Below are 23,320 nucleotides of genomic sequence, written 5' to 3' on the forward strand. Positions count from 1 at the left end.
CTGCAAGCTGCAGACTTGTACTAATCAGAAGTCAGACGAGGCCGATGGTTCAGCTGTCGAGCTTGATGATGACGACAGTGATGACTGTGATGATGAACTGTAATCAGTTGAGATGCCATAATATTGTGTTATGGTGGTTGGTCAGTAATAATTTTAAAAGCCTTTCAGTTTGTGCAAGAACTTTCTTTGTGAGAGTATGTTAAACATTGACCTATGATTACCGTACATTATGCAACATACAGAACATGTTGTAATTACAGATGGTACTTGTACCAAACACCTTATTGAACACTATAAACCACCGTTTAAATCTCTAAGTATTTTCTATACTGATCTAGACTGATAGAAACACCACTTGGAAATATTGCTGGATGGTTAGTGATTCACTAACTACTACTTTTATATCATAGTTTCACCACTGACAATGTTTGGTCGAGAATTTCATCATGGCGCGGGGTCTTCTAATTCAGTAGGTGATAACCACCATTAAGCTACCACTGACCAAGGGTTATCATATGAAAACATAAACTACACATGTATAGGTATTTAAAAATAGCAACTAGACTTTGCCACCTTGGGTGGTACCAATGAGTGGATTTTGGGGTCCTGGCCCATGGACTAAAACGCTCGGCACTGTGTCGAGCAAACTGGCTCGAGCGTAACATCACTATTTAAATGGTGTTTTAACGGTTTTAGTGCAGAGATACTCCGGTGGCAGCTTTTATCCCCTGGATCTGTGGTTTTAATCTACACAGTGAGATGGAAGTTTTAATTGTGTTTTTTTAGTACTATTTACAATCGGTTCTGACATCTGTCTCTTTTAATCCACAGATTTTAGCCTGCTACTGTTTTAGAGTGCTTTAAAGTGTTTTAGGGTTTTAGAATTTCAGTTGGTTTTGATTAATTCAAATCGATAACTTTTATTTGGTTTGTTTTTAACCCTAATTTCTCTGCACCGTGTTTTATTTTACTGATGTCCCCGGGGTGTTTAGCTTTTGGTTTAGTGAGTTTAGTTACCCGGGGTGGCTTGGGAGGGAATTAGCCCGTATTTTTGTTTATTCACTTGGGGTCTTTGTTGTTTGGCGTGTGTGTGTTGGTAGCACTTTCTGTTTTGTTTGCGGTGGGGCGATTCCTTCTCAGCCATCCTTGTTGGTCTTTTGTTAATGTTAATACCCCCCCCCCCTTTTTTTTTCAGGTTCTGTTTATGCCCAGGGTCTACAAGGTTTTAATTGTATTTTATTCTGTATTTGGCCATTTTTATTATTACCTGGAATAAATCGTGTTTAGCTAATAAATTAATTTTAACATTACATTTTAATTGCTGCTCCATTTTAATATTTTAAATAAATTTTATTACACATTTTTAAGTCATGTCTCTGCCTTGTTTTTACAATACTTACCTGTGTGTCTTATTTTAAGCTGGTGGTTCTTTTATGGATTTTTAAAATACTTTTTACCAGTTTATTCTTAAGTAGCTCGGGTCACATATGAATTACTTATTGGTCTCTCATTTTTTTTTCATTAGTATGAGTGTACTGTATGTGCAGACAGACAGAGACAGAATTATATCTGATGGCATGATGACATCTTCACCCAACAGAAAGCAGATGCTATACCTAGAAGTAAGACCTATGAGTTCAAAAGTTATCTGGAGTAAAGGTTACACTGAAAGGTTGTAATAGGATTAACTAGAACAGAGTTTACACTGAGAACACAAAGCAATTTTCCCTTACAGTCACCAGCTACAATGTCTGTCTCGTTCTGTCATGGTTCACTTTTGCTCTCAAAGCAGGCGTCTTTTTTTTTTTTTTTTTTTTTTTTTTTTTAACGTCATCCCTTACAGCCCAGTTCAAGAGCGCAACAAGTAGGGGGCAACACAAGGTGGTGGCTATAAAAAAATCTATGAAAATATAAAAAAAAAAAAAAAACAAGGAAAATTTCCAGCAAAGCATAGGTGTAGGTTATAGCCCATCAATAATAGACATGTATCGATTGGTATGAATGTGTCAAAAACCATGCTGCTGATGTGATTACTATAAAGAAAGGCAGCTCCTGTCATAGAGAAAATGAGAGGTTTTTATAAGCAGAGCACACTGGGCCCAAGTGTACCACATACACTCATTGGCCACTTTATTGGGTACAGTTTGCTAGTACAAGGTTGGACACCCTTTTGCCTTCAGAGCTGCCTTAATTCTTCATGACATAATTTCAACAAGATGTTGGAAACATTCCTCAGAGTTTTTGGTCCATATTGACATGATAGCATCACGCAGTTGCTGCAGATTTGTCGGCTGCACATCCATGATGCCAATCTCCCGTTCCACCACATCCCAAAGGTGCTCTATTGGATTGAGATCTGGTGACTGTGGAGGCCACTGGAGAACAGAGAACTCATTGTTATGTTCAAGAAACCATTTTGAGATGATTTCAGCTTTATAACATGGTGCATTATCCTGCTGGAAGTAGCCATGAGAAGATGGATACACTGTGGTCATAAAGGGATGGACATGGTTATAATAAACAATACTCAGGTAGGCGGTGGTGTTTAAACGATGCTCAGTTGGTACTAACAGGCCCAAAGTGTGCCAAGAAAATGTCCCCCACACCATTATATCACAACCAACAGTCTGAACCATTGATACAAGGCAGGATGGATCCATGCTTTCATGTTGTTTAAACCATATTCTGACCATCTGAATGTAGCAGCTGAAATTGAGACTCATCAGACCCGGCAACATTTTTCCAGTCTTCTACTGTCCAATTTTGGTGAGACTGTGCGAATTCTAGCCCCAGTTTCCTGTTCTTAGCTGACAGGAGTGGCACCCAGTGTGATCTTCTGCTGTAGCCCATCTTCTCCAAGGTTGGCCATGTTGTGCATTCAGAGATGATATTCTGCATTCGTTGGTTGTAACAAGCGGAAATTTGAGTTACTCCATGAGTTTCCCATTCTGATGCTCGGTTTGAACTTCAACAGGTTGTCTTGACCACGTCTACATGCCTAAATGCATTGTGGCCATGTGATTGGCTGATTAGCTATTTGTGTTAACAAGCAATTGAACAGGTGTACCTAGCAAAGTGGCCAGTGATTGTACAGCTTATCAACATCCATCCAGCACCTGCAGAACATAACCAAACAGGGATACCTAGTGCCCGGGTGGAGCAGCACATCACACTGGCTTTAGGATTTACAGGAGAGGAGGCATAACTACAAATGACAAACACTACAGATACCCCACAAACCCTGCCAGACTTAATCGTCTGACAGCAGGTGACACTTTCAGCGAGGCAGCAACTAACTTGGACTTCGTACAACCATGCTAAGAAAGTTAACAGGACTGGTAGCAAACATTCACATGGAGTGACAAACATTTGTAAATTACAAACACCAACAGGGCAGATAACAGAACAGACTTAACACACTCAGTGATGTACACAAGCACTAACCCTACTCTGACCCAGAGAGAGTGAGGCTAACTCAGCTGACAGCCAGATAGGGGAGAGAGGGTGAAGCAATGTAGACAGAGGAGGTCTGTGGCAGGAATGGCGTCTCGATGGGTGCAAGAGTCAGGCGGTGTTTCCCAGAATGGAACCTGGAGATGAACAGGTTGGCTATGGAAGGTGGACTGAAGAATCGGACCAGGTACAGGTGGAGCAGGTAGGGTTGGTTGTACCTGAGGCACAAGAGACAACTGGTAAGACAAATGCAAGACAACATGGGAGCGAGAGCAGGTCAGAACTGAGGCCTGGGTTAAACTAACAAAAGTCGTTCAACAGTCCAGCATCAAGTTGTGGTCTGATCCAGGCTTTTATGGCAGAGGTAGATAGTAGGAGTAGCAGGTGGACCACTCCCCACCATAGGTGTGCTCACTCAGATGATTATCCAATGGCTGCATCTGCACACAATCCATGCACACACGTCACTCATACCCACCTGGGGAAAGAGGAAAAGAGGGGAAAGGATGGGAAGAGAAAAATGCTGCTATTAAGCAGAGCTGGAGGTGGAGGGCATGACAATAGAATGTGTAAATCAGCCCCGGGCAGACCGTCCTCAAAAACTGAGCGACTGTACAAGAAAGAGAGTGAGGGATACAAGCTTCAACACATAAGATGGGAGAGACTGTGGATACATTGGAGAGAGCAACCCCAGAAAACAGATGGGACTTTTCACTGATATTTAACTGAATGATCATTGATAGGGCTGCACAGTGGCTTGGTGGTTAGCACTTTCGCCTTGCAGCTAGAAGATCCCCAGTTTGCATCCAGGCCTTCCTGGGATCATTCTGCATGGAATTTGCATGTTCTCTCTGTGCATGTATGGGTTTTCTCCAGGTACTCTGGCTTCCTCTCACAATCCAAAAACATGCTGAGGTTAACTGGTGATTCTAAATTGTCCACAGGTGTGAATGTGAGTGTGATTGTCTGTCTGTGTAGCCCTGTGATAGACTGGGGACCTGTGCTTTCACTGTAAGTCAGCTGGGATACACTCCAGCACCCCCGCAAGCCTAATGAGGATTAAGCTGTGTATAGATAATGAATGGATGGATGATTATTGACATATAGATACATTTTCTTTGAACAAATCAAGACAGAGCTGTTCAGGAAATCCATCTTTTTCAAATTCTGCATTGTGACTGTCATACTGTAACATAAATTTATTAATAAAATATGAATTAATGAAGAAGTCTGTGCAAATACTGCAGCACCCTTCTGTAGTCATCAGACAATGATTATGTATCAGAACCACAAGTTTCATCAGAATCTCTGTGGCAGTTTAAAATGCATGACCCATCAGAATTACAGATTCTGACATGTGAAGGATCAGATTGATGGTCCTGCTGCATGTTTAAATCCATGAAAATCCAACACAATGTACTGTACTAAATATCTTCGTCATAAACTAAACTCAGCTGTAAGAGATAGTGGATGCAGCAGTGAAGACAACAGAGAAACAGGTGTTTTGATGCTGACTGCTCATGTTAATGTCACCTGGAATGCCTGGAATTGTTAGGCAGTACTCATTGAGCCTCACCCTCTTGATGTTATGTTTACTTCCAATCAAACATAAACGTTAAGAAATAGCTGTAAAGTGGATGTTACACCTGTCATTGCTGTTATTTGTTACAGATTTACAGATTATATGTCATGAAGCAGGTCATACAATGAGATGAAGTCAGTACATTCAAAGGTCGATGTAGGCTAGGTGCTCTCTGGCCCAGATATCTAACTTATACGAGAAAATTGAAATTACCTAACTTGTTAGGTAATTAACAGGTTCTCATTTCTGATTTTTTTTTGGATGATAGATGCAACCATATTGCAGGCTAGGCTGAACTCTCTGTCCAACTAGGACGACTGTCCTTTCCCTTCCTGATCTTTGCTTTACCAATGACCTCTATTTTCATCCAGAATAGGAGACCTCATTACCAGCTTTTTTTTTACAGTATTCTATAAAAATTCAGATCTTGGAGTAAACAATTAGCAACTCCTGTGAATGCATATAAGAGGGTTGATGCCTATTTGTACAAAGATGAACATGATCAGACAGTTGAGTTTAAGTGACAAAATGGCATCATCTTGTGTCCAGAGAGAGAGATGTTTAGTGGGAGGAGACTGAAGCTCTGTGTAGTGAGGCTGGACTTTACATCGTCAGATAAAACTCTGCAGACGGTCATAGAGTTTGTTGGAATCAACAGCTGGGAGGTCTGTTCCAGTCTGCGCATACAGTAAGTGATTCTTACGCATAACTTGATGAAAAATTCTGCAACTTAATAGGAATTTGGATAAAGAATTAGGCCTTTTATGAACTTTCAGATATATGGTCATCTCAATCCTGCTATTTCAAAGTTTAAAGGAATCCTCCACGAGGCTTGGTCAGTTCTAAATGACTGATGGGTAGCCTCGGATATATATTGATTCAGATATGTTTACGACACCTTGGATAAAATCCAATCCAGGACCAGGACCAGGTTGACCACAGCACAGGGAAAAGAAATGAAGCGCACATATAGGAAGAAAACATTTCAAGCTTGTGGCTATCCCAACTGGGTCTTCATGAAGTCAGCAAAGAGGTCTGGATAAAACAACAGCTGGTATGTCTAAGAAACAGAGTAGGATATTCTTCAAACACAACGGTCCGTTGTGCTAAAGATCAAGAAAAACTCATGCAAAAACTGATCCACCCTAAGTGTAAAAGTCCCACGCACAAGCTAAGCAACACTTATATGCAGATGAACGCTGGGAGAATGCTCAGACCTGTATCTAGTTGAAATTAAACAGATGGAATGATATTTTTTTTCAGGAGAAAATTATTTCTCATTAAAGGTAACATGGTTTTCAAAGGACATTTTTTAAATTGTGTCAAAGGACTCTGGCATATGTCAGGTATGCAGTGATGTTGTTTATGAAGCACTTCCTCCTGTCCTCTGAGGAGGATACATCCATGATGGCCCTTTAGGGCTTTGTTTTTATTAATGTTGACCAGCTCCAATGATTCTTTCCCATCTTTAGCTGTTACTCCGCTATTCTTTTTTTTTTTTTTTTTTTTTTTTTTTTTTTAAAGTCACTGAGTGACTGAGTTCAATGTGCTTTAGGAGCTGGCTTAACTGGGCACGCAAAACTAAATCATATCTTTTTATAGGCAGTTTATCTAGATGACTATCTTATCTCTCTGAGATCACATTTTTCACTTTTATACAGATGAACAGTTCAAGAAACTTGAACTGAAATAATGAAGTGGACAAGCTTCTTACAATACTTTCCCATTTCTACAGTTCTACAGCAAAAATAGATGTTAAGTGACATTATCATAATTCCTTATTTTATTCTATTGTAAGAGTCAAAAAGTAAAAGTCAAGGGACCATCCATCCATCCATCCATCCATCCATCCATCCAACTATCCATCCATCCATTGTTCAAACCACTTAGTCCATTTTAGGGTCGCAAAAGTGACAAGGAGAGAGGCGACACCCAGGCTTTCTGGTCTCCTGTGACTTCTTCCATCTCCTCCTGGGAGATCCTTATCAGGTGCCTGAACCACCTCAATTGACTCCTCTCAGTCTGAAGGAGTAGTGGGTCCACACTGAGCTGTCTTGGAGAATAAGTCAGGTTACCCTGCAGAGAAAACTAATTCCAGCTGGTGGTATTCACAATTTTTTTTCTGTCAGTCACTACCCAAAGTTCAAGACAACAGGAGAAGGGATATAGACAATCTGGTAAATGAAGAGCTTTGCCTTAAAGCTCAGCTGCTTCTTCACTGCTAGGGTAGCTACAGCAACCACATCATTTTTATTTGTTCTATGTTTCAGTTCAACATGGACAAGGAGCAGTGTTGTGTAAGTTTGTCAGTTAATCCATCCAGAGGACTGATGGATGAAAAGTTCATCATCCTGGTTCAGAAGGCCCTCCCTGGTTTCCAGCTGACCATCCATGCCTCCTACCATTGTGAAGATGGAAACAGTTGGGAAGCGTTCGCTCACTACACAGCTGATGCTGGCGGGACTGTTAATGGTACATGGTTAATTGCCTACAAATACAAATATCAGGAAAATAAATAAATACATTTAGGCAAGTACTACTGCAGGTATCAGAAAGTTTGTGTTCTGTACTTCACAGTTTCACAGGATACCAGTCTGGGTGGGACATACTCTGGGGTTGAAGCGATGGGTCTACTGTGGAGCCTCAGACCAGTTCCAGGCAGCAAACCAGGGCTCAGGTAGGTCAACTATAAAAATGATGCCAATCAGCACAGAATCCATTATCACTGTCAGAGCTGATTATTTCATCACCCTTCAGGTTGAGGAAGAAGAACGTCCAGACTCCCATGGAGGTCACAATTTCAGTGTACCAGGGTCACCAGACAGAGGGCTTTGTGGATCAGGTGCCGCTGGCCAGTGTGTTGGTGGAGCGTTGGTACATGGCACCTGGTGTCCACAGAATCCCAATCACAGAGGAAGGACTCACTGCGACCCTCTTCCTGCCTGCAGGTAGGACTAGAGTGACATTAGATGTGATCCAAAGCAGCAGAAAAATCTCTTGCAACTTCATTGCCATGCAAAATGTTTTTAGTTTGTTGACTTGTCTTTAGGAAATGGACCGTTCCCCGGCCTCCTGGACCTGTGGGGGGGAGGAGGGCCGTTGGTGGAATATCGTGCAGCACTGCTGGCCTCCCATGGCATCGCCTCTCTGGCCCTTAACTACCTGACACCTAAAACCACCATGGAAACTGGAAAAATGGTGGACAACCAGTACTTTGAGGTAAATCTAATGAAATGAATATTATGGTCACTCAGGAGAAGCTGTCTACAAAATGTACTTTTATAATCTGGTAGTTACTACACAGTGCAGTCTGGTTATTTTGTTAGTATTGTTTATTATCTCTAAAGACCTTTTCTGTACATTATGTGTTCTTCTTCCTCAGAATGAGACAGGTACTCTTAGCCAGCCATACATTTTAAAAGTAATGCCTCTTTAATGAATGAAACTCTAATGCCCAAATAGTGTGTCAAATAAGTAGGTCGACTGCAATTTGTTATTTTGTCCAGCTAATTAGTAAGATAGCATATAAGGTATTTACACAAAGAAGTATGTATGAAATACTAAGGACTCTCATATGCTTTGAAACAAAACAAATATTTTTTTACATCCTGGACAAAGAGTGAAATAGAAAAATGTCCTGAAACCAGTGAGTCGTGCTGGGAAATCATTTTGACATTGGCTTTTGCTGAGAGCAAACTGAAAGATCTAGATCTAAAATGTTGTTCAGGAATGAGATGAAGTTAGACCAGCAACGTGACAGCTTACAGGCTGAAGAGCCCCACAACACTGTGAACTTGTAAGTGTAACCAGAATGATGCCAGGTTGGTGAAAACCGCTTGTGATCAAATCACTCTTGATATTTAGCAGACCAGTAACCAAAAAATGTAGATGTGAAATCTGAAAAAAATTACTAGTCTTTACAGCACTAAAATGCAGCAAATTGTGTAGAACCTGGAACCACAGAATGCTCAAGAATTTAAAAAAAAATCCCATAAACTATTAATCGATTTATCAGATAGTTGCCAGTTAATTTTCTCTTGATTGACTACCTGGTCAATCTACTAATTATTTTAGTGCGAACCAAGTCGTTCCTCAACTTCTCTGATATTGTCATTAGTGTCAACACTCTCCATTGGGATCTGAAACTAATTGGACAAAACAGAAGCAGTTCGTCATAGTTTTGTTCTGGGACAAACTGTAATTCAAGCTTGGGTTTAAAAATATGTCACAGGCCTTGCAAAAACTAATATTTGTAAATGTACTTTTTAAATTCTGGGTGTGGGCTAGATTGACTTACAATCCATCAGTGGTATTGTTGAGTTGGCGGCACACATTGTCATGTGTGTCTGTTATCTATGTGTGTGGGAGGTTAAGTGTCAATAAACCTTTAAAAATAAACAGGTTCATGGGTTCGTTCACCTGAACACTCATTCACCCAGAGCAGAGACTTCTTATATGGAGGTATACTCCTATCTCTACAACAAAAAACCTTTTCAAAACTGTTTACCTGCACTCAGAAATATTGTTGCTGCACAACAGTCCTGCAGTTCAGTTACAGTGAGCGTGTTGAAAGGCTAACTTGTGATTAGAAACCCTTGTGCTTTTATATTGGCATATGAATAAAAGTGTGAGTTTTCATGGAAAACATGAAATTGTCCAAACTTTTGAATGGTAGTGTAAACATACCAGTGTCCCTATTTTTCCACTCTAATAGCTATATATATAACAATATTCCCATTAAACAATGGCTTCCTGTCACCTTGCTAGAAGGAAAAAAAAGGTCAACTTACATTTAGCAGCTTTTGTTGATTTTAACATACAGATTATCAATGGACTCATGTAAGAGATACAAAATACAGATATCCAGAATATACATGTCCAAAGTCCTGAGATAGTCAATCATGAACCTTGGTTATTCCCTTCCCTCCTGCAACCCTCCCTACGGCTGATCTGCTGGACCTGCATTGTCTCATTGTCACAAATTTGCTGGATATTGGCTGGTATCATTGTAAGAGATATATATTCTATATTATAGCCTCAGCAAAATATACTGATGTATGAGCAACTTAAGAAAAAATAGATCAGTTTAGTTTTTTTTTTTTTTTTTACAGTGGCCCTTATGGGCTGTTACTCCTGTAGTATCTGACCTAAGACCTGTCTTACTTATATATTGAACAGAATAGAATGTGTTTCGTCTGCTCTTGGCTGTTTAGAGTAAATCAGTGCTGTTGTTTAGAAAGGGGTCCCTATGGCCAGGAGGTTGATTGATAGGGCTCTTTGTTTTGACCTTTGGCTTCCATTATAACAGAAACCATCTGTTAGGACTTCATATGCAACCAAACCTATATAAGTGAGCGCATACTGTTATTCTGGGAGGTTCATATTGGCTTTGATTTCTCCATGGGGCAGACCATGAACACAGCATCTGATCAGGCACCATGGGTGTCTGATCAGATGCTGTGTTCTTTGTAATAAAACTATTATTAAGCAAGTCAGTGCCAATGGACGTTCCTTCAACATCTGCTGTAGAAAAGGCCCCAAAGTTAGTTCATGTTCTGCACATCTGCACACCCTCGATGTCTGAGAGACTACACTGCCAGCACGGATCATGCACATGAAAGACGTTGAGTATTTAAATAATGCTATTACTTTCTTCAGATTTAATTGGTAAAAGCATATTTGCAGCATGGGAATACAGGGTTAAATATTAGTACATGCCATGTTCCACAGTTTCTGAAAAAAAATCCTTGCCCATTTATCTAGTGAGGTCAGCATATGATCTTAAATCATGAATGAAATGAAGCTAAATGTTCATTTGCATATTTCAATCTCCGCTCTAAACAAAATCAGAGAAATGCAGAGCAGCTAAATGTGTTAGTTTATCTCCAGTAACCTCGCTGATGCATTACATGAGCTGAAATAAAATACAATAATATTTGTCACACAGCGTAAAGTGTGGCATTAATTATTAATACTGTTAATAATTAACACTTGAAAGCCAGGCATATCATCGTGGGTGTACTCTCATGCTGCAAATATGCTTTCACCAATTAAATCTGAAGACGGTGACAGCACCAATAAAATACTTGAGGTCTTTGACCTGAATGATCCATGCTGGCAGTGATCTGCTGCACAATAACTGCCTGAAAGGGATGCTGCTAGTAGCGACATGAGAAGACACTGTGCTAATGAGTTACTATTCAATATATAGCTATTAGAGTAAGAAATATGGGCACTGGTATATTTAAGCTGTAACTGTCTGTCAGGGACACTATAAGAAATAGATTAAATGCACCTGCATGGAGGTAGCAATGATTTCAGTGCCAACATTAGAGCTGGTTTTCTAATGATTTGAGACTTTTGACAGGATGGTTTCACACAGATCTGACAGCAGATTGTCAAGCTAACAGAAACAGAGAGTTAACAGCTGCAATTAAACTGAAGCACAGGTCATTTGTTTTGAGCAGGAGGATCGCAGATTTGCAGCTGAACAGGGACTTTTTGCGAGAGAGAGCACAAAGTATTTGGGAAAGCATTACAAAATCGGAATGTAAAATGATGAAATAATGCTCTTCGATTGAAAGATTACATTTTTTAATAAGATAGGAAAGTAACTCAACTATCTCCTCCAGTGCTGAAATTAAATATTAATGGAGGAAGTACCTAATGTGAAATCATTTACATGTTTTAGTATTACATTATATTATTTTAAAAAGTCAGATCCAACCCTCAGCTGCTCTTCAGTGCTATTTAATATCAGTTTGAGGTTGCCACATTGTGCAATGCACCACAATCTAAACAGAAAAAAGGTATATGACAACATAGGTTAATAATTTCCCAGTCACCCAGTCATGTTGTTTTCCTAAACTCTATTCACTCATGGCACAAATCAGCTGGTTAATTTGTTATCATTTTACAATATGGGGTCATTCCAGAATTGGAGGACATTTGGAGTTCAAAATGTTTGAAAAATAAACCTGTTTAGCAATTTTTTCTACATATTCATCAATAATAGGTAATAAACTATCAAAGGCTCAGCTTGTACATCAGTGGTACCATTTTTATTCCATGTTTTATTTGTTGTTTGCTAACCCTACTCTAATCACAGTAATATGGTTGCTAATCCATGCTAATGTTAGCTTTTTCTCAGGAGTAGACGCTAGATATTTAGCTAGCTGTTACTGCTGACCAAGAGGACAAACTTACTGATGAAAAAAAGTAAAGAAAATAGTAAATATAATTTGTCTTATTCTGATAATATGAGGTAGAGTTAGACATTCAATTAAGGCTGACAATGTTATGAAAATATGAAAAACAGAAGAGAGGACATAGCTTTGCTCTACACATTCTTTAGGAAAACTGTTTGATGTCAATTCCAGCATATCATGTGATTAAATGTTTTCTTCTTCTTCTACCACCTAAAAAGGTTATGCTAACAGGGTTGCATGCATGTTGTGGGACACACGTTCCATGCATAATAATTATTTAAAATATTATGTTGATTAAAAGAATGTCCCCACTATTACAAGGAACATCAATAAAAAAAAATAATATCAAAAAAGGAGATTTAATTTTAACTGTTTTATTTAAAATACAATTTGGTCATTGAGGGGTGGGACAAGAGAAAAATGGCATTTTAGAGGGAACTCCAAACTTATTTGGCATTTTTAAAAACATTTTCAAACATTATTTTCTTCAAATTTTTTTTAGATTTGGTCTGAGGACAGGTAAATTTACCCAACAACCGCATGTTTCAGTATATTGTCCATGGATTATTTGAAATTTGATGAGTAGGACGTAAAATGTCCTCCAATTCTGGAATGACCCTTATGTTGATTGAATGATTTGTAGCCACAGCAGCAGTAGAGGAGGAATGCCTCTTTTACGACAGCTATCTGAGTGTTTCAGAATATGACAATGATAGATGTAGCGGCTATTCCTCAGTCTATATAGCCACTGTGGTGGCTGTACCGAAGCGCCTGATTTGACACATACAAAAGAAAATCATGTACACAGAAAAAAAATGTTTTAAAAATACAGCACTATTTATTGTAACACAAATTTCTTAGAAACTTAAAAAAAAAAGGCTTAGGATGCTAAAGATAACCTGAAGATGAATAGACCGCAAGCCTTGGATGTGAGTTGCGGTCAACAGACTGTGTTTTTCTGGTAGGCCACACCTTCCTGGGAGTCTCCCTCGCTTTTATCCCCATACTTTAGCCACTAGATGGCGTTAACGCAAGAAAAACAGGAATGCATACAGGGAAAACAATCATCCTGGCTGCTACAATAGAAGACAATGTAAGCGTGGTGTATTGACCACATAGCAGTTGAACGATGTTATGGGCGCAGAAGCTTTTTGTACTACTGTGAACACCGTAGAGTTCAGGTTTGCTGCGTTGCGCATGCACACCGTTGTTGTTATAAAGTGAAGCATGGCAGTAAAGGGCATGGAATGAATGAATGCGTGTCCGCCTCGTAAATACACTACAGTAAGTGTGACACCTCCTTAAAGAGCATGTGCTGTGCTATTTGGGGCTTTCCTTATCAAACTTCTAATGCCCAAAGTCAAAACAAGTTAGTCTTTCCCACAGAAAAAAACTGCTCTTTACCTTGCCTTGTTTGAAGTCCAGGTTTTTCTTGCGTTACCTATGTATGCCATCATGCAACACATTTGCACTAGGCCTGCGCAACAGCTAGTCTGGCCACGCCCTGACACAAAGACTATTACTCCACCCAAGAACTGCCTCTGGTAGAGTTCTGTAGATCTGAGGTTATAGTACGTAACTAATCTGACCTGTTGACATCAGGCCAGCTGACCATTCAGAGCAGACTGGCCTTTTCAGGATGTGGCTCATAAAATGACAAAACTGTTCTCCAACAGGGAGCTTTGGACAGATGGTGAGAGAGATGCTACAGCAATGTGAAATATGACAAACAAAATTTAGTCTGTTGAACATTCAAACATGCAGACAAATTCTAGTAGGCCATTCAAACAAAATTATAAATCCATCAATATGCTTCTTATGGGTTCTTTAAGGTTAAGAAATGTCACCTAAAACTGAGTAAAGCTCAGCTTCAAAGCTCACACCAACATTAGAGCAACCTGCTTCAGAATTGATGGACCAGCTGCCAAGATGTGATGGATGCAGGTTTATAGAAATGTGTGGCCAGTAATAAAGAAAAAAAACTTCAGATTGGAGTTTGTTCAACCATCAGAAGTTGTGTGATGTTCTATATGGGGAAGAAGACAAAAACAGACTGGCTTATGTATTTGTCAAACTTTGTTTTCTGTTATGTTTCTCTGCTGCAGAAAGCCTATAAATTCCTGCAGCAGCATCCTCAGATCTGTGACAGCAGGATCGCCATGTTGGGCCTTTCCCTGGGCTCTGCTTTCACCCTCAAAATGGCTGTTTACTCCCAGGTTATGAAGGTAAGAAAATGTTTGCTGTCCAGGATGGACACATTTACACATGTAAAGTTTCAGGCAGATTGAAGCATGTACAGGCCAGCTACACAGCTTTTCCTGTTTCATGGCGAAGCATTGAAATTCCAGGGGCCACCATTTCCACGCCCTCAGACTTTTGCAGAATATTTTTTTTTTTTTTTTTTTTTTTTTAAAGTTATTTTTTTGGCCTTTTATCGGCTTTATTGGATAGGTGCAGTGAGAGAGAGACAGGAAATGGGAGAAGAGTCAGAGGAAGACATGCAGCAAAGGGCCGCGAGCGGGAACCGAACCCGGGCCAGCTGCGTCGGGGACCAGCCCCTGTACATGGGTCGCCCGCTCAACGCGTTGAGCTATACGAGCGCCTTTTGCAGAATATTTTGATAACTTTTGATCACCCATGCCTGGTGTACATCCTGGCCAAATTTGAGTTCCGTCGGGATTACCCTGTCAGAGTTAATAGCTTTTGAAATAGTGCAAAAATTGGTCCAAAATCATCCAAAATATGACACATTTCAAAATGGCCAACTTCCTGTTGGACCTTAGGTAGGATTGTCAGTGACACGTACTGGTTGTAGTTCCTGTTTGAAATTTTCCAGGCTGCAAATATGAACAATTGATTTTGACCTTTATGAGCTCATCTTAAATACTTTAATTTCTTGAACAAACCCTGGAAGTTCTGTTTTTACTGTTGTAGTACAGCTGGAGCTCATCCATGTCAAAGCAATTTTTAGCTAGTTAGTGTCTTTAAATAGCACCAAAGTCGAACTCCATCCAACAGTTACGAGCCAATTTACTTTGCCTCTTCCACTACTCATACCAGTTTCAGTGTGAAATATTTCCTGTTGTAATTTGATGCTTCTATTATTACCTAAACAGTTTTTTTCCCCTACAATATTGTGTTGTTGCTGTGGCATATTTTCACGAATATTCTACTCAGTGTTATCGCTGCTCATACTGCTTTAAGTTGATAGGATTAATAATTACAACAGTTGTGATGGTAATGCTTAGTCACTCTTAAAAAGAATTTGGAAAATCACTGCTTTGAAAATAATCATTGATTAAGATTTTTCTTCTCAGCTGGACTTCCGTAAAAGTGTGTATATTTAAAGTGTGTATGTCTTCCAGCTCAGATGTGTGGTGTGTATTGGTGGGAGTCATGTGCAGCCGGTAGACGGATCTGTTGAACAAGTACTGGGTTACATGGAGAAGTAAGTTGATCAACTTAAAGTTAATTATGATTTCTGTTGAAGCCAAAGTTAAAGACAAATTTATAGAAATTGAATAGAAAGAAAGATAAGGAGACAGACATTAATTTGAGACTTGGTTTTGGTCAAGTCTGAGTTGAGTCATCAGTCAGAGTTAGAGAACATGGAGTCCATCTATTTATGTTTACGTTTATCTTGCTGTTTATGCAGAAATTCTGAGAAAACTCGCTTCACTGAGAACAATGAAATGATCTGGCGTGATCTCCTGCTGCCCATCCCCACTGACCCCTCATTCAAAGTAGATGTGAGTACCACCAGCTGCAATGTCTCTGTTCTATTCTTATATAGTTCATCCTGTTTTTAGTTTGGAAACAGTATTTTTGCCCTTGTTTTTCAGCATACAGTTTGAAAGTGTGCAATTTTACTCCTGTGTACAAATGATGAGGAACATATCCAGAATTGGCATGTGAATAAAAGCAATTCCCAAGGCAATTACATAATGGGCAATATGGGCAAAAACAAAAAACAGAAAATATCAAAAGGTCAATTTAAATTTTAAAAAATTGTACATTTTGGACTTATGAATGTTTTATGTTTTTGTGCAGTTTCTTGTCTCTAAATAAACGTATCGTGATTCCATGTCTGGAATTTACTGTCTGTCCTGCATAGACTATTATATTATGTGGGCTGCAACAACTTGTTTGCTATTATTTGTTTACATTTTGGAAAATGAAGTTCACAGAATTAGCTGTTAGCAGTTCTTTCTTCATATGTACCACTACATGTACTGACAACTATCGCTGTATTGCTTTGACACTGAATAAATTGTAAAAATGTGATGATTCTCAGGTAAATTTGATGTGTTTCAGTACTTCAAACTAGAACAGCTTTACGTTTGTTGCCCCAAGTAAACAGGTTCTTAGCTTTATGTCCTGCCTCCTGTGAATTTCACAGTTGTTGTAAAAGACACCTCAAAACTCCACAGATAAATGATTTCCAAGATGACTGAAGATGTTGCAGAAATATTTGACGCTGCAACAGGTGAAGAAGTGTAAAACGTTGCTGCTGTTTGTCTCTGAGTAGGTGGGCCGACTCAAGTGTCCTCTGATGCTGGTTGTAAGTGAGGACGACCAGAACTGGCCTGCCCCAGAGTCTGCAAAAGATGTGAGTAACAAGAGGTTTGAGATCAGGTTAGGAATCAGGATAGCAAAAGTTGGCTCAGATTTTACCGATCACTGAGACCAACGTAAACAAGTTCAGTGAGATATTAATATGATGATGTAAGGATCAAGCACACTGGTGTTATAGTAACAGCTCTGGGTTTTTCCAACCAAATTAAGCAGAATTTTACACATTCATCCACACATTAAATTCAACAACATAAGTGTTACCAGAATTAGACCTCATTTCAGCTACAAAATCAGCCATAAGGAACAACAATCTAGCGGAAGCAGAAGCAAAACAACTCAGGTTGAAGGTATCTGTGGCGATCTCTAGTGCAATAATCTGTCCTTCCATCCAACACTGTCAGGAATGCAGTACCATCTCTGAGTAAAGACCACAGTATTACCACAGCAGTACTCAGCACAGACTATCACCATACTACAATGACAGCATGACTCATTGACAATGCCACCCATGATGGTCTGAGGTGTGACTGCACAGGTACTTACCAAAAGAAGATCATAAACTACTTACAAGAGCTAGAAAAGAGCAGAAGCCCATCATTTACCAGCTTTTTCCAGGAGAAGTCACACCATACATGCATGGACTTCCAAAGATACACAAGGAAGAAGCCCCACTCACACTCCCCTCCAAAAGTATTGGAACACTGAGGCCAATTCCTTTATTTTTGCTGTAGACTGTAAACACTTAGGTTTGGCGTCAAACAATGAATATTAGACAAGAGATCATCATTTCAGCTTGTGGGGGTCCAGGTGATGGAGGGCTTTGTGGGCGAGAAGAAGGATTCTGAATTTTCTGCGGTGTTTGTTCATGTGAGCGGGTGTGGGTGAGGAGATGGGTGGCAGAATTCTGCATGAGCTGAAGTTTATTGAGGAGTTTGGAGGGTAGACCATGCAAGAGGTTATTCCAGTAGGTGAGTCTGGAAGTGATGAAGGCCTGGATGGGGGTTTCAGCTTCAGGGAGGGAAAAAAGCCGGAGATGAGTAAAGTTTTTCAGATGATACAAGGCTTTTTTTGTGACATGTCTGATGTGGTGTTCGAAAGTGAGGTGGGTGTCAATGATTAGTACAAGGTTGCGGGTGTGAGAAGAGTCAGGGATGAGTTGCCATTGACAGTGAGATAGAAGTAATGGATGGACTCCGTGAGGGATTTGTTACAGTTGAGTTGAAGGTAGTTAGTTTGCATCCAGGATTTTATTTCAGAGATGCAGTTTGAGAGGGTGGAGAGGGTGTTGGAGGCGAGGGATCTGGTGGAGATGTATGGTTGTAAGTCATCGGCGTAGCAGTGGAACTGGAGGCCGTGATGACAAATGATGTTACCAAGGGGTAGGATGTAAAGGATGAAGAGCAGGAGGCCAAGCACCAAACCTTGTGGGATGCCTTGTGCCAGGGGAGCAGTGGAGGAGAAGTGGTTATTTATATGGTTGGGAGTTTATATACGACATGTTCAAATGAAGAAACAGCCAGGAATGAAGTGAGTGGTGATATTAATGTCTTTTCTGTGGATTGCTGCAATACCGCCATCCAGTTGTTCTGGACAGAGCTTGTCTGTATAGGTGTATCCCTTAGGTGTTGCGCGGTTGAGTGAAAAGTAATCCAGTGGTTTGTCCCATGTTTCAGTTAAGGAAGAAAGTCCAGATTATTGTCCAAAATGAATCCATGGATGATGAGGCTTTTGTCGGTGATGGAGCAGGCATTAAACAGAGCCAACTGTAGCTAACAGTGTGTGTGGACCGGAGAAGTGAGACAGGGAGAAGGGCAGGCTGAGCTGACGGCCAGGACTGGCAAGCAGGGCAGGCAAGCAAAGCAAGCAGGGGTGATCGCAGACTGCACAGAGAGGAAACACGTTTTGAACAAGAACAGATTCTAAGCAAGAACATGCAGAGTAGCTGGGTTGACTAACTGCATTATGCAGTGGTCTGAGCCAGGCTTGTATGGAGCAGAGTGAGGAGTAGAAGAGCTGACCACTCCCCACAGCAGGTATGCCCACTCAGGTAATTAGCCAATGATCTGCACCTGTAAACACTCCACAATCACACACACCACATTCATACCCACAGGATGAAAAAGGGGGAGGAGGGGGAGAGGGAAGGCTGTCAACTAGCTGGGGCTGGAGGTGGAGGGCATGACAATTTTCCAGGTCAAGACAGTTTGGATCTCCTGTTTTCCAGATGAAGGAGATGATGGAGCGAGCAGGGAACAGTCACCTGCTGACTGTCCTGTCGTATCCAAACGCAGGTCACCTGATTGAACCACCATACACACCACACGTCCGAATCAGCATGTTCAGAACAGTGGGCACACTTGAGAAGAGTAAGTCAGACTCTCACAGAAACTCTCTGATTGAATGCAGATTAATGCACCAGAATCAGGAACTTGACTTGTATGGCGGCTGTTTGTTGTGTTTGCAGTGATGGCTCTGTGGGGCGGACAGATGGTGGAACATTCTCGTGCTCAGGAAGATGCCTGGAAGAAGATACTGATCTTTCTGAGGGAGAATCTGTACGACAGCACAAAACCTGGTGCAACAACACTTTCCCACCTGTAACCAAGTCGACACGCATGATTGTGGAAGTAGTGTGCATTGTTGCAGAGGCCTATCTGCAATATGATACTTAATTAACCAGAAGATTCTTGTGCTTCTGTTAAGTAACAATGAGGAAATCATTTCAATGGGAACACAGTGAAAAAACAATGAAACCAGCAGAGTTCCTGCATATCATTCTCTGTGGGCAGCAACATCATTTTACATCATGACTTCTCATGCTGGTGTTCCAGTTTGACTGGTGATCAGGTTAACTGGCGATAGTTTCCGTCTCCAGATGTTTCGTTCGCAGATTCGTCACGATCAGACCTGGATTTACATGAAATAAAGATACCAGATAAAGAAGACGTCGCCGAAAAACGCCGGCATCACTGCTTAATAAAGTCTATATCCATGTAAATATCATCTACAGACAGTAAAAAGAAACGTGCGGGCCGAAATAAAAAACACGTATTTTTCAAGCAGGTGAGAAGATTCGAAACCACGTAATCCAGCGATAAAATTACGAGACCACTGTTTTACTCATTGTGCTACCGATCAGCTCTGCAAGCATTCTGCTTCATCTACATAGAGCACTGTCATCCTGTCAGGTGTTTAACACCTGGTGATTGTTCAGGAAACACGTCCATGTCACCTGGGGATAATCACAACTTAATACAGGCTTCCTGGTTAAGAACGAGTCACAAAACTATTTATTGTCTCACCAATAAAACCCACAACATAGAAGCACGTCCACTGCTGTGTTGTGTGTTAGTTTGTGTGTTCAGTGGAACAGATCCAGAGCAGAACTTCGAGCTTAACTCGGGTTTGTTCTCAGAAACACTCAGACCCTCAGCAGCCTCCCATCAGAACAACACGCAGCACAACTTCAGCTTGATTTGCTAAAATACATCGGAACAAACTGAGACCACGTTGTTTAAACTAGTCACTCAGAAAACAGTAAAAACTCGTTCAGTCATTGATAGTATGTGTTTTTCTGGGATACGTGCTTTCTATATATTTTCTTTAGCTCAAGAATGTTAAACAGAATGAAACCATATGTTGAAACGTTTACTTTAGCTGTCATTCATCACAGGTTGACCTGTGGGTTAACCTAAAGGGACTAGGGACCTCCTGGCTCCCTCTTTCTCTCTTTCTTCTTCTCACGCAATGTATTCTAATCTATGCCAGATGTTGAAACCTATAAAGATCTAGTCATTGTAACTCTCTTCATTCATCCACCGCATGATGCTTGAATCACGAGCTCGTCCGTATTAAATGTACTCTTAATTTGATCTACCTGTGTCATCTCTTCATTGATGAACATCCACCTTCAGATCAACATCATTTCAGTCATCCACGTCCTAACCGTCATTCAGAGCACGTTAACCACTGACAATATTTAAAAAAAAAAAAAAAAAAAAAGGGAAGGGAAGTAAAGGGATTTGATCTGGTCAAAACAAACAATGGTTTATTCGCCCTATCAGGGAGCCATGAGCACCTATTGCATGTATTGAAGTGACTACAGTCACATTTGAACGTTACAGCTACAGATATTCCTGTTGGACTCTGAAGATATTGTGCTGCCATATTTGTATATTTAGCCTACATGTACTCTAAGGTGGATTAGGAACATGTCATTAAATCAAATACTGTCAAACACCACAATTCACTCTAGTCTTCCTCTGTGACATCATTAAAAGTATCTTCTGCCATTTCTAAACCAGCCAGGGTGTTTGGGAAGACACAAATCACACAAATATATTGTTTGTTTTGACCAGGTCGGATCCCGTTACTTCCTTTTAAAAAAAAAATATTGTCAGTGGTTAACGTGCTTTGAAATGATACCCCCTGGCTCTTCTAAAAAAAAAAACACAAAAAAAACCCCACAAAAAACAACTGGCTTAAACGTTTAATATATCACTTAGTCATTTATGTTAGAAAATGTTATTTAAAAAAAAAAAACAACTCACAGATGTAAATGTCTCACTCTCCTAACCTACACTCCCCACTGGAGAACCCCCTCCTCCTTCTACTTTTCTCTCTCTCCCTCTCTATGTCTCCCTTTAGCTCTCTCCCCCTCTCACACACTCACCCCCCTCACTCTCACTCACACTCTATGTACCCCCCATGTTTATTGTGCCTGTATGTTTTATAATGTGTTTGTTGATAGTTTTTCAGGCAATGATGTGCTATTATATAATGTATATATAGATCCTGACCTGCTGTATACATCTCTCTCCAACACTCACAGCTCACAGACAGCAACAGACAGCTCACAAGGACACACACAGATGTTATATTACATTACTACATACTCAGTGACAGAACATCTTCTCTCTCTATGTTCAAGTTTAATATCGTAGCCTGGAATGTTCATGGCATATGCTCACAAACAAAAAGAGTTAAAATCATGGACTATGTCTCTAAATTAAAAGCAGATATTTTGCTCCTCCAAGAAACGCATTTACTACAGTCGGAAGAAAAATGTTTATCAGACTCGAATTATAGTATTATCTTTTCATCTTGTTATAACAGCAGACAAAGAGGGGTCTCCATTCTAGTCCATAAGAGAATTCCATTCACTTTAAACAGTACAGTAACGGACTCAGAGGGCAGATATATTATTATCCAGGCTACAATCTTTAATAAATTATATTCTATTGTAAACCTCTATGCTCAGAATAATGAAGATCCAGCCTTCTTTCACACTGTTTTCTCTCACTTAGCAGACTTAACTGCTAACTCAACAACTATTATCGGTGGTGACTTCAACATAGTTTTAAACCCTTCAGTAGATCGATCTAATAGTCCAATACATGTAAAACAATCACAATCAGTTAAAGTTGTACATGATTATATGAAAGATTTCGGACTAGACGACGTCTGGAGACTCAAAAACCCTACAAAGAGGGACTATACGTTTTTCTCTCCGGTGCACAAAACATTTTCAAGAATTGACTTTTTCCTCTTAAATAACTCTATCGCACATAAAGTTACCACTAAAATCCACCCAATCGTTATCAGCGACCACGCACCAATATCACTCAGCCTGCAAACAGATTCCATCCCTAAACCTCCTCAGACTTGGCGCCTCAACATCTCGCTACTCAAAGACCCAGAATTTGATCGAGTAATAAGGAGTGAGTGGGCAGACTTTCTAAAAAACAATGACTCTGTTGACTTACCCCCATCTTTGCTTTGGGAAACTGGAAAGGCCGTAATCAGAGGTAAAATAATATCGTACTCCTCATACAAGAAAAAAAAAGATCTACAAACAGAGAAAGAAATTGAAGAAAAAATTAAACAACTTACAGAGAATTATGCAATAAACCCAAGTGATCAATTATGGTCCGAACTACAAAATGCAAAACTAAACCTCGATAATATCCTATCCAAGAAAACAGAGTTTTTATTACAACTAAGATATAATGATTTCGAACACAATAATAAATCAGGAAAATTTCTGGCGAACCAACTCCAGCGCAATAAAGAAAAATCCTTCATAACAGCAATTCAGGATCCCTCAGGAAAATATACTCAGTCACCTCAGGAAATTAACCAGACCTTCTATAATTATCTCATTTATCAGGTAGAGATTCATCCTGAAACCTGCAGGAAGATGCTAAATTTACAGGAAAACATCAGAATTGTAACATTTGTGAGGCAGATTCATCCCGAGCCCTGAAACCTGCAGAAAGGTGTTAAATTTATGAGAAAAATATCAGAATTATAATATTTATCAGGTTGAGATTCACCCTGAGAGATCTGAAACCTGCAGAAAGATGCTAAATTTAGAGGAATAACATAAGAATTTTAACATTTATTGGGCAGAGATTCACCCTGAGAGATTTGAAACCTACAGAAAGATGCTAAATTTAAAGGAAAAATATCAGATTTATAACATTTATGGGGCAGAAATTCA

At 39.9% G+C, this 23,320-nt stretch overlaps 1 protein-coding gene across 1 annotated transcript; it reads left to right on the plus strand.

Annotated features, from left to right (window-relative positions):
* The first annotated feature begins 5,631 nt into the window (after positions 1–5,631).
* LOC111586845 (peroxisomal succinyl-coenzyme A thioesterase-like) lies at positions 5,632–20,690 on the plus strand. Its single transcript, XM_023296668.3, has 11 exons — positions 5,632–5,723; positions 7,306–7,507; positions 7,613–7,712; positions 7,793–7,983; positions 8,085–8,254; positions 14,349–14,468; positions 15,609–15,691; positions 15,899–15,992; positions 16,772–16,852; positions 19,043–19,184; positions 19,283–20,690. The coding sequence occupies exons 2-11, from the start codon at positions 7,312–7,314 to the stop codon at positions 19,417–19,419; spliced, it is 1,314 nt and encodes a 437-aa protein (XP_023152436.1). The 5' UTR covers positions 5,632–5,723; positions 7,306–7,311; the 3' UTR covers positions 19,420–20,690.
* Positions 20,691–23,320: the final 2,630 nt, after the last annotated feature.

The sequence above is a fragment of the Amphiprion ocellaris genome, chromosome 3 (assembly GCF_022539595.1).
Source record: "Amphiprion ocellaris isolate individual 3 ecotype Okinawa chromosome 3, ASM2253959v1, whole genome shotgun sequence".
NCBI classification, from domain to species: domain Eukaryota; kingdom Metazoa; phylum Chordata; class Actinopteri; family Pomacentridae; genus Amphiprion; species Amphiprion ocellaris.